This window comes from Panthera leo, chromosome E1 (assembly GCF_018350215.1).
Source record: "Panthera leo isolate Ple1 chromosome E1, P.leo_Ple1_pat1.1, whole genome shotgun sequence".
Taxonomy (NCBI): domain Eukaryota; kingdom Metazoa; phylum Chordata; class Mammalia; order Carnivora; family Felidae; genus Panthera; species Panthera leo.
Genome location: NC_056692.1, coordinates 46,979,997 through 46,990,584, shown reverse-complemented (window position 1 = coordinate 46,990,584; position 10,588 = coordinate 46,979,997). Strand labels below are relative to the sequence as shown.

Below are 10,588 nucleotides of genomic sequence, written 5' to 3'. Positions count from 1 at the left end.
TCTCCGAACTGCAAAGTGCTCTGGGATTGCCCGGCCGCTCCCATATCTCGCGATGTTATCCTCTCTTCTTCTTGGCCCTATGACCAACCCCCCTAACGTGTTTTTCAAATCCGCCAATGGGCACACGGCGTAGACTCGAACCAGCCAATCGGAGTGCGGGGACACCGGGAAATTTAAATCGCGCCGGCCGGCAGCACGAGCCACACCGTCTTTGGGCTGAGCCGTGGTGGACGTTTTCAGGGCAGCTGACCTGCACCCTGCGCGCCCCGCACCGCCTCTTGTGGAATCCTGAGCCGGCCGTGTAGGTACGAACTCGGGCCGGGGTCCGGCCGGAGCGATAACGGCAGGCCTGCGGGCCGCGCTCCGCTTGCGGGTGGCGGGAGGGGAGGGCCCGAGTACACGCCCGACCTGGCTTTGGCCTCCCTCGTTGACGAGGCCTCGGGGGCGTCGTTCGTTGACGAAGCGGCTGTTTTGCGATGCGAGTGCTTGGGCTTTAGGGCGCCGCGGCTGTGCGAACCGCAGCGGAGAGCCCTTGCGCATCGCGGCCCGGCAAATCGGTGAGGCCCGAGGGCTGGAGTCCGGGGAGGCGGCCCGGCCCCCTCCTCCGCCCGTTCCCCGCTGCGTCTTCCCGGGTGGGGGGCAGGGGCAGGGCCTGGCGATGGGGGTGGCAGTTGGAAGAACTCTCTCTTAATACGTAGGCCCAGGGCGGGCTGTGACACCGTTTCGTCAAAGAACACGGAACGAAAGCTAACAAATTGTAAGGGGGACTTGTACTTGGCGCTTTTTGGCGATTGCTCTTGAAGATCTCAGTCTGAATGAAGCACAGTTGAGATCCGCCTAATTAAGTGCATTCACTCGAAATTCCTGGAAATGAAATGAGATGCTGAAGGTGGACAGCTGCGTCTCAAGTTTTCAGTGTGGACAGGAAATGTTTAGGGAAGGTTCCGTAGTGTAATGAGGAGCCAGGTTTCTCCTTAATTTTCAAGTGTGGAGAATGTGCCTGTTTTGGCCACTTAAAAACAGTAGATAGAGCCTCCAGAGGATGGATATTGGATTTATTTCCCCTAGGACATTGGTTTTAACTGTGAGCTCAGTTCTCCTACTTTGTCTTCAATTAACTATTTAATTGAAATAGTCCAATTGCACTGCCCAGTGACCCAAGTGGCTGGTCCAAATTGGGATATGCTGTAAGCTTCAAGTACGCACAGGATTTCGAGGTTTCGGAGGATTAGTATGGAGAAAGTGTAAAATATCTCAATGGCTCGAAATATTATAGCACGTTGAAATGAGAATATATTGGGTGTGTTGGGTTAAATAAGACGTGAAAATTAATTTCATTTGTTGCTTTTTGAAAAATGCAGACCTGGAAATTGAAATTTATACAGCTTGCGCTCTGTTTCTGATGGACAGCCGCGCTCCAGGAAGTCTCAGCCCTCGGGAGGGGAGGGGACCACTACAGTTTGGCCACTTCAGTGCTTCATAGTGCTGAAGGAGGAAGTTGCTCCTCTAAGAGACAAGTGTGGATGCAATACATGCCTGATGATTCTGTTGGTGCTCCTCTTACTGACGAAGCAAAATGATGAAGGAGAAATCTTTCCTTTCCTCCGTCTTCTAGCTTTCTCCCTTTGTTTCACAGCCATGTCCACCAACGAGAATGCTAATTCACCAGCTGCCCGCCTTAACAGATTCAAGAACAAGGGGAAAGACAGTACAGTGAGTACCTTCCGTTGCTTTCCTATGCTATTTTTTTTTTTTTTTTTTAATGCAAAGACACTTGGGAAGGGGTCAAGACTTGGAGGAAATTTGAAATAAGCGCTCTCACTTGGCCAGAAGAACTGATACGATAGGTGAAGACGATAGGTGAAGTGGTGTATCTTTTTTCAAGGAAATGAGGCGCCGCCGAATAGAAGTTAACGTGGAGCTGAGGAAAGCTAAGAAGGATGACCAGATGCTGAAAAGGAGAAACGTAAGCTCGTTTCCTGATGACGCAACTTCCCCACTGCAGGAAAACCGCAACAACCAGGTAAGTATGTAGTAGGTTATGAGTTATGGTCGATTCAGAAGATCAATATGGTGCTTTTCTTAGAAATTTAAATAACGTTCCTAGCCTAATGGTTTTAACGATCACCTTTGCGAAGATCTTTTTTTCTGTCCCCAGTCAGTAATTCTAATGAGTTGTCTTCTTTCTTGCCCACTCTCCATAACTGATTCCAAGGTCTCCTTTAGCTCTAAACTCCCTTGAGGTTTCCCTGCATTTCTAGCCACCAGTTCGGTACCTTGACTGGCCATTCCAGTGTTAAATGAAAGTTAGTGTGTCCAGAACCAATCGTTTTCCAATTTTTTGGATGTTCTCTATTTTTTGTATTTTCCACCATCTTTGTTCAGATGTTTTTCCTCCTGAGATATTTAAAAGAAAACTTTTTTTAACGTTTATTTTTGAAAGAAAGAGAGAGAGAGAGACAGAGCATGAGCAGGGGAGGGGCAGAGAGAGAGAGACACAGAACTGAAGCAGGCTCCAGGCTCTGAGCTGTCAGCACAGAGCCCGATGAGGGGCTTGAATTCACGAACCACGAGATCATGACCTGAGCCGAAGTCCGGCGCTTAACTGACTCAGCCACCCAGGTGCCCCTCTCCTGCAATATCTTCAGTGATCTTCTAATTTATCTTTTCCTTCATTCTATGCCACACACTATATACCTAAAAATATTCTTGAAATACTGTTTAGACTTGTTATTTCTCTGCTGAAAAAACTTTGGTAGGTTTTTTTTTAACATTTATTTTGAGAGAGAGAGCGAGCGCACATGCACTTGTGGGAGAGACGTGGAGGAAGAGAGGGAAGCCCGAGCAACTCCGTACTATCAGTGCAGAGCCTGACGAGGGCTTGATCTCCCCAAGTGTGAGATCATGACCTGAACCTAAATCGTTTTGGACGCTTAACCTGAGTCACCCACACACCTCAAAAACTTTGGTAGTTTTAAATCCATATTCTTGGAAGTTTTATTTTAAGATTTTATTTTTGAGTAATTTCCACACCCAACGTGGAACTCAAACTCACAAGCCCGAGATCAAGAGTTGCACGCTCCGCTAACAGAGCCAGCCAGGTGCCCCTGGAAGGTTTATTTTTGTAAATTCGATCCATCTTAGACTTTCAGATTATCTTTTTTTTTATCTTTAAAAGATACTGGGAACTTTCCTGCTTTTTTTACATTATGCTTTCCTTTAGAGCTCCAAATGTTTTTTTTTCATGAAATAGTATCTATGTGCTGTCTGTAGAGTACTATATTCAAATCCTATCTTCTTACAGCACTCCTTGATCAACCTGATAGGAAAAATGTCCCCTTTTCAGAATTCGCATAGCACCCCAGCCGTGCATCACAAATGGAGAGTGAATGTGTGTATATTTGCCACTTATTTTATGGTGTCTGTTTTTCACATTTCCCTTAAGTTGTAAGCTCTTATGGAAAAAGGGGCACTGTCTTTTTGAGTTAACTATAGTACTGGTTCTCAAGCTCTTCTGTGGTGTTCACAACATGAGCCATTCCTGTAGCACTGTACTGTGGAAATGCATAGATTATAAGCTTAGATGAGAAAATTCCTAGCACGTTGCCTATATAACTGCATCCTTTTCTCCCTGACAGCGTATCTGAATGTGGGTGATTGAGACTAATGTAGAACAACGTCCAAACTGCTCTAATTTAATTTACTAGATTGTTCACAGTCTCCTCTTTTAGTGACAAAATGCTTTAATACTCCATAATTGGAGATTCCAGGGATTCATAATACCAAGTTTGAGTGCTCTTCTACATCTAAAATAATGGATATTTAGTTAACGGCCACAATTCCGCATAAGTCTAAACTTACAGTAACTGATTTTAAAAAGGTCTTCACAGAAAAGGTCTTCACAGTGCCAGGTAGAGATTTTATTGTTTATATTTAATCTTAAAAATGATAATTTGCAAAATTGATCCCATTGTCCTTGCAGGGCACTGTCAATTGGTCTGTTGATGACATTGTCAAAGGCATAAATAGCAACAATTTGGAAAGCCAGCTCCAGGCTACTCAAGCTGCTAGGTAAGTCTTTTCGGCTATAGCATGAATGACATCACTAAGATACCAGCCTTTTTAGATTTTTGTTGTTATTGGGAAAGAGACAGATGGCATGGGTAAAATAAAGGTTAACTTGGCCAAAAGCCTGATTTCATTAGAGTCTTTCCGTAGGTGAAACTGTAATTTTGTAATTGCCTCAAGTCCCACCCACCCCCAGTGATAATCACTGTCAACCTTTTGGCATACCTTTTAAGTAAATTACAAAGTTTTGTCAAAGTGGCATTTCAAAGTGGTGTCAGAGAAAGGAATCAGTAAGTGGGATTGGCACGTGCATTTAGAATGGTGCCTTTACTCACTTTCCATCAAACGCAAGTATTTTGTGACATTTGTAACAGAATTAATAATTTCTATAGTTTGACAGTGTGCTCAAAAATCCAAGTGACAAATGATGAAGGAAAAGATGTTTAACCTCACCAGTAGTTAGGGAAACACAGATCACCCCACTGGTAGTGTAATTCTGTCAGACTGCCAAAATTTTAAAGTGACAAGATCTAAAGTAGTTTCCGCGGATGCAGCGAAGAGGCTAATTTCCATTACTGGTAATTCTTCAATTTTGGATAAAAGGTAGTTAAAGACACCACCTGGGTAGCACCATTGCAACCAGTCTGTTAATCTCCTCTTAAATTCCATGGTATCTCAACATTATTGCATGACTTTAAAAGGTTATCTATAGTTCTAAACTCTTGAATTGCATTTTAAATCGATTTTTACACAAACTTTTGTTATTCCTCCTCAACTTTCATTTTTCTTTTTGCTTACCCTTAGGAAACTGCTTTCTAGGGAAAAACAGCCTCCCATAGACAACATAATCCGAGCTGGTTTGATTCCAAAATTTGTGTCCTTCTTGGGCAGAACTGATTGTAGCCCCATTCAGTTCGAATCTGCTTGGGCCCTCACTAACATTGCTTCCGGTACATCAGAACAGACCAAGGCTGTGGTAGATGGAGGTGCTATCCCAGCATTCATTTCTCTGTTGGCCTCTTCCCATGCCCACATCAGTGAGCAAGCTGTATGGGCTCTAGGAAACATTGCAGGTACTTGGATTTAAAACAGATTTTTTTAAGAGAGTTTTTTTTCGTTGTTTTTAATGTTTATTTGTTTATTTTTGAGGGAGCGTGAGTGGGGGAGGGGGAGAGAGAGGGAGACACAGAATCTGAAGCAGGCTCCAGGCTCTGAGGTGTCAGCACAGAGCCCAAGGCAAGGCTCGAACTCTCTGACTTTGAGATCGTGACCTGAACTGAAGTCGGATGCTTAACCGACTGAGCCACCCGGGCGCCCCAGATTTAAAATTCTCTTGACTGATTGTTTCTAATCCTACTGAGGTTGGAAGAAGTGGCTCATCATAAGTAATAGTGACCTGTGTGTTAAGATTTAAGTTTGTTTGCTTCCCATGCTTATCAGGGGTGAAAGTGGTGGCTAAGTAAGTTAGGGATTTCCCAGGGTTGTCTTTGTGTTAAGACCCATTCAGTCACTGTACACTAATGGTGCTAGAAAAATAGTTACAAATTAACCTTGCCTTTGTTTAGGTGATGGTTCAGTTTTCCGAGACTTGGTTATCAAGTATGGTGCAGTTGACCCGCTGTTGGCTCTCCTTGCTGTTCCTGACATGTCCTCTTTAGCAGTAAGTTACTAACATAAGTCCGGTTACTCGCTTCTTGATTCCAGTTTTTCCCATCTCCTCAAAATACAGAGGACCTCTCATTGCATTTTTCTTTCCCCTCAGTGTGGTTACTTACGGAACCTTACTTGGACACTTTCAAACCTTTGTCGCAACAAGAATCCTGCACCCCCATTAGATGCTGTTGAGCAGATTCTGCCTACCTTAGTTCGTCTTCTGCATCATGATGATCCAGAAGTATTAGCGGATACCTGCTGGGCCATTTCCTACCTTACTGATGGTCCAAATGAACGGATTGAGATGGTCGTGAAAACAGGAGTTGTGCCCCAACTTGTGAAGCTTCTAGGAGCTACTGAATTGCCCATTGTGGTAAGTCATTAACTTTATCAGTTAGTTAGTTAGTTAGTTGGTTGTTTAGCTTAGTTTAGTTAGTTTGAGAGAGCTTGACCAGGGGAAAGGGGCAGAGGGAGAGAATTCCTAAGTAGCCTCCACGCTCCCTGGGGAGCTAGATGGGGGGCTTGATCCCATGACACTTGGATCATGACCTGAGCTGAAATCAAGATTTGGACAGTCAGCCAGCTGAGCCACCCAGGTGCCCCAGTTGTTAGCATTAAGTTTTTTTTTAATGTTTATTTTTCAGAGGGAGAGAGTGTTTATTTATGTTTGAGAGTGTGGGTGGTAAAGGGGCAGAGAGAGTGGAAGACACAGAATCCGAAGCAGGCTCCAGGCTCCAAGTTGTCAGCACAGAGCCCACCGTGGGCCTTGAACTCACGAACCATGAGATCATGACCTGAGCTGAAGTCGGATGCTTAACTGACTGTGACTGAGCTACCCAGGCACCTCCCTACCCCATCCCCCCACCCCAGTTGTTAACTTTTAGATGAGAATAGAAAACATAAGCATGGTCAATTAATAAACTGATACTGACATATTACCTATTTTAGGGCCATGATGAGGCTCTGACTTGACAAAACCTTTGGGGTATAGACTTTCGGAGCAGTGCTGAAAAAATAAAAGTTAACAGCTGGCATCTGCATTTCCTTTTCAGACTCCTGCGCTAAGAGCCATAGGAAATATTGTCACTGGGACAGATGAACAGACTCAGGTTGTAATAGATGCGGGAGCACTTGCTGTCTTTCCCAGCCTACTAACGAACCCCAAAACTAATATTCAGAAGGAAGCTACGTGGACAATGTCAAACATCACAGCTGGTCGCCAGGACCAGATACAGCAAGTTGTGAATCATGGATTAGTTCCATTCCTCGTTGGTGTTCTCTCTAAGGTGATGAAGTCTTAACTTAATCGAAGGATGTTAGTATTTACGGATGGACACTTGGTAGAGCTGTGCTTGATAAGATTCTTGATGTGCCAGTGCTGGTTCTGCTTCTAGTTCTTTGCTAAATAGTAGCCAGTGACCTCTTACCTTTAAGGTTGGATGGAATCAGTTGGTAGTTTGGGTCCTTGTTTTTCTAAAACAATACTTCTGGAATTTTAGTTTTACAATCGTTTCTGAAGTAAACTTGTTTCCTTATGTTCATTAGGCAGACTTTAAGACACAAAAGGAAGCTGTGTGGGCTGTGACCAACTATACGAGTGGCGGAACAGTGGAGCAGATTGTATACCTCGTTCACTGTGGCATAATAGAACCATTGATGAACCTCTTAACTGCAAAAGATACCAAAATCATTCTGGTTATTCTGGATGCCATTTCAAACATCTTTCAGGTAGGTGTTAAGGTAGCATTGGAATTTGGGCTTGATGATAAGTGATTTAAACTCAGGGTAGGGCAGCTAAGTTTACTTAGTAGGCCACAGAATTAGAAAGGCTATTTTAATGTGGGCCACACTCTTGGTAAGACGTGACAAGGGATTATAAGAGATCTGAGTGGATGACCTGAATTGAAATCAAATCCGTATGTGGACACTGTTCATTCCCATCTAATTTGTCAAGAATCTTTAATTCTCCAATATCCTACTGAATTTTGGTGAAATTAGATTTTGATGACTTAGTTATCTAATTGGTTTTTTTCTGATTCCATTCCTAATTGACCTAGCGTGTGGCACTTAGTCACAGTGGTTGGTGGGAGGTAGGTCCTACCTAACGACTTCTGATTATGGAAATTTTACCTACAAAGAGTTGAGTCTAGAATGGTGATACTTGGTGTATTCATCATCCAGCATAAATAATTTGTAAACATTTGGCCTGTTTTCCTACTTTCCCTTACCCAAGCCCTCTCTAAGTTATTTTGAAGAAAGTAAGTTATTTCATCTGTAAATATTTATCTTCTAATTTGAGGACTTTAAAAAAGGCCATAATGTCATTTTTATACTAATAAATTCTTGATGTCAGCAAATAATCCATTCAGGGAAATTTGTTTTTATGCAGCATAGGCCATCTTTGCCCTTAGATGGTGGTTCTCCGCCTTGACTACACTTTGGTGTTATCTGAGGTGCTTTTATGAAACAGTAATTTTCGGTTCCCATCAAAGATCAATTGAACCTGGATGTAGTGGTTTGTTTTTGTTTTTTTTTTTAATGTTTGTTTTTGAGAGAGCAAGAGAGAGACCGAGTACAAGGGGCAGGGAGGGGCAGAGAGAAGAGGGGGGTACACAGAATCCACAGCAGGCTCCAGGCTCTGAGCTGTTAACACAGAGCCTGACGCGGGGCTCGAACCACGAACCATGAGATCATGACCTGAGCTGAAGTCGAACGCTTAACCTACCAAGCCACCCAGGCAACCCGATATGGTGTCATTTTTAAATTTGCCTGGATGATTTTGATGCAAAGAAATTACTGAGAACTACTTGGAAGATCTCTGAGATCTCCAGAAGTAGCTGCTGAGAGCAAGTACAGATCTCATCACCTTGAATTAAAAAAAAATTTTTTTTTTAATGTTTATTTATTTTTGAGAGAGAGAGAGACACAGCGCGAGAGGGGTAGGGGCAGAGAGAGGGAGACAGAGATGCAAAGCAGGCTCCAGGCCCTGAGCTGTCAGCACAGAGCCCGATGCCAGGCTGGAACTCACACACCATGAGATCATGACCTGAGCTGAAGTTGGATGCTCAACAGACTGAGCCACCGAGGGGCACCTGATCACCTTGAATTTTTAAAAAAATGTAAACTGGAGATAAAATGATCTCATAGGGTTATTGGCAGGAACTTCCAAGTGTATGTCTGATACATATATCAACAGCCAATCATAAACTTTGTTTTTATCACTAAAATGGAACATTCAGTAAATTCAAGTAAACGGAGAATGTTTTTTAGGCTGCTGAGAAACTAGGTGAAACTGAGAAACTCAGTATAATGATTGAAGAATGCGGAGGTTTGGACAAAATTGAAGCTCTACAAAACCATGAAAATGAGTCTGTGTACAAAGCTTCATTAAACTTGATTGAGAAGTATTTCTCTGTAGAGGTGAGTAACAGGGTAGTGTTAACAAGAAGTTGGAAAATACACAAAGTCAAGCCCATAAGATTTTTTCCTTACTTTTTTTTTTTTTAACATTTATTCATTTTTTGATAGAGACAGAGCATGGGGGGTGGGGGGCAGAGAGAGAGAGAGGGAGACACAGAATCTCGGGAGCAGGCTCCAGGCTATGAATTGACAGCATAGAGCCCGACGCGGGGCTCGAACTCACAGACCGTGAGACCATGGCCTGAGCTGAAGTCGGATGCTTAACTAACTGAGCCACCCAGGCGCCCCTCCTTACACTTTTTAAATGAGCCTCGTGACCTTGTTAAATTTAGCAAAATATCACTGTGTGAGTAGGACATAATGTATATGTTTGCTCCTCAAATATTTGGCTTGATGATCATATCTTGAGAGATTTAAAAAATTTTTTTAAATCACCACTGTACTTTCAAATGAATAGCTTTATAGGGATTTTAGAATGTCTGGAGAGTAAGTTTGTGTAGGAGTTGATGGAGAAGGGGCCTAACCCCATCACCACACTCAGGAGTTAATAAGCCTTTTCATTTCCTCCTGGAAAGTGGCGGGTGGGGAAGAAAATCTTTTTTTCTCTTTTTTTTTTTGTTCTTGTGGTAGCATTCCTGAATCCATTCAGAATCTTCTTCTCCCAGGCACTCCTGAATTGGCAAGTTTTCAGCAGCTCTGCGATCACTATTTGAAATACTGAAATACGTTATAGGATTGATTAGAGGGGTAACGTAGGTGAGGACCTTAGGAGTAAATACAGACTTCTAGGCAGGCTGCTGCTTAGAAATGTGCCATACTTGCGGGACTATATTGTTTGGTTTTGTTTTTTTAATACTTCCAGGAAGAAGAAGATCAAAATGTTGTGCCAGAAACTACCTCTGAAAGCTACACATTCCAAGTTCAGGATGGCACTCCCGGGACCTTTAACTTTTAGATTGTACAGCTGAGGCATAAAGTTGTTTGTTGTGTACTACGTTTGGTAGAAGTTTGTCTTACTGTTTTCTCTACTAAACTCTTTTTAAATGTGTTTTGTTATTGTAGCACTTTTTACAATGGAAACTATACTTGAACAGTTCTGAACTGTACAAACTGTATGAAGCTTCTCCTCTCGGTGGGTTTCTTATTTCTCTGTGGAATCTCATATCTTGCAGTGTCCTGTAAATAAAGATTAAATTCCACCCTTTTCTTTACTTCACCGTTTCTGTGTACTGCTTTCTAATTTGGGGTCCTTAAGCTTGCACATGAAGGGTGATCCAGCCAAACCAATGTGACGAACCAGAGGTGTGGTTCTGGTTGGAGACGTTGCCTGGTGTGAGGTTTGTGATGTCATCAAGGATATAGGAGTGATCACTTTTTCCCCGCCCACTTCTGAGTTCCCACTTGTTCTAGGTTGCGGCTTTGTAAATAATGGCTGTTGGCGCTTCCA

The 10,588-nt window shown here is 43.0% G+C and overlaps 1 protein-coding gene across 4 annotated transcripts; it reads left to right on the top strand.

Annotated features, from left to right (window-relative positions):
• The first annotated feature begins 212 nt into the window (after positions 1-212).
• Positions 213-10,352, top strand: KPNA2 (karyopherin subunit alpha 2). 4 transcript variants are annotated; one of them, XM_042916167.1, is made up of 11 exons: positions 213-301; positions 1,637-1,713; positions 1,886-2,023; positions 3,983-4,071; positions 4,873-5,141; positions 5,634-5,728; positions 5,831-6,094; positions 6,774-7,007; positions 7,267-7,449; positions 8,992-9,141; positions 10,004-10,352. In XM_042916167.1, exons 2-11 carry the CDS (start codon positions 1,639-1,641, stop codon positions 10,094-10,096), a joined length of 1,590 nt encoding a protein of 529 aa, XP_042772101.1. In that variant the 5' UTR covers positions 213-301; positions 1,637-1,638; the 3' UTR covers positions 10,097-10,352. The 4 variants fall into 4 exon arrangements, with proteins under 4 accessions (XP_042772101.1, XP_042772099.1, XP_042772097.1 ...); XM_042916165.1 differs by having other exon boundaries at positions 213-305; positions 1,616-1,713; XM_042916163.1 differs by having other exon boundaries at positions 216-305.
• Positions 10,353-10,588: the final 236 nt, after the last annotated feature.

What these genes read in the sequence shown, in the direction of transcription:
- KPNA2 (XM_042916167.1), top strand. Translation starts at nt 1,639, where the DNA reads ATGTCCACCAACGAGAATGCTAATTCACCAGCTGCCCGCCTTAACAGA. An exon ending in ACAAGGGGAAAGACAGTACA is followed by an intron (nt 1,714 to 1,885) that starts GTGAGTACCTTC and finishes TCTTTTTTCAAG; the next exon opens with GAAATGAGGCGCCGCCGAAT. An exon ending in CCATTTCAAACATCTTTCAG is followed by an intron (nt 7,450 to 8,991) that starts GTAGGTGTTAAG and finishes AATGTTTTTTAG; the next exon opens with GCTGCTGAGAAACTAGGTGA.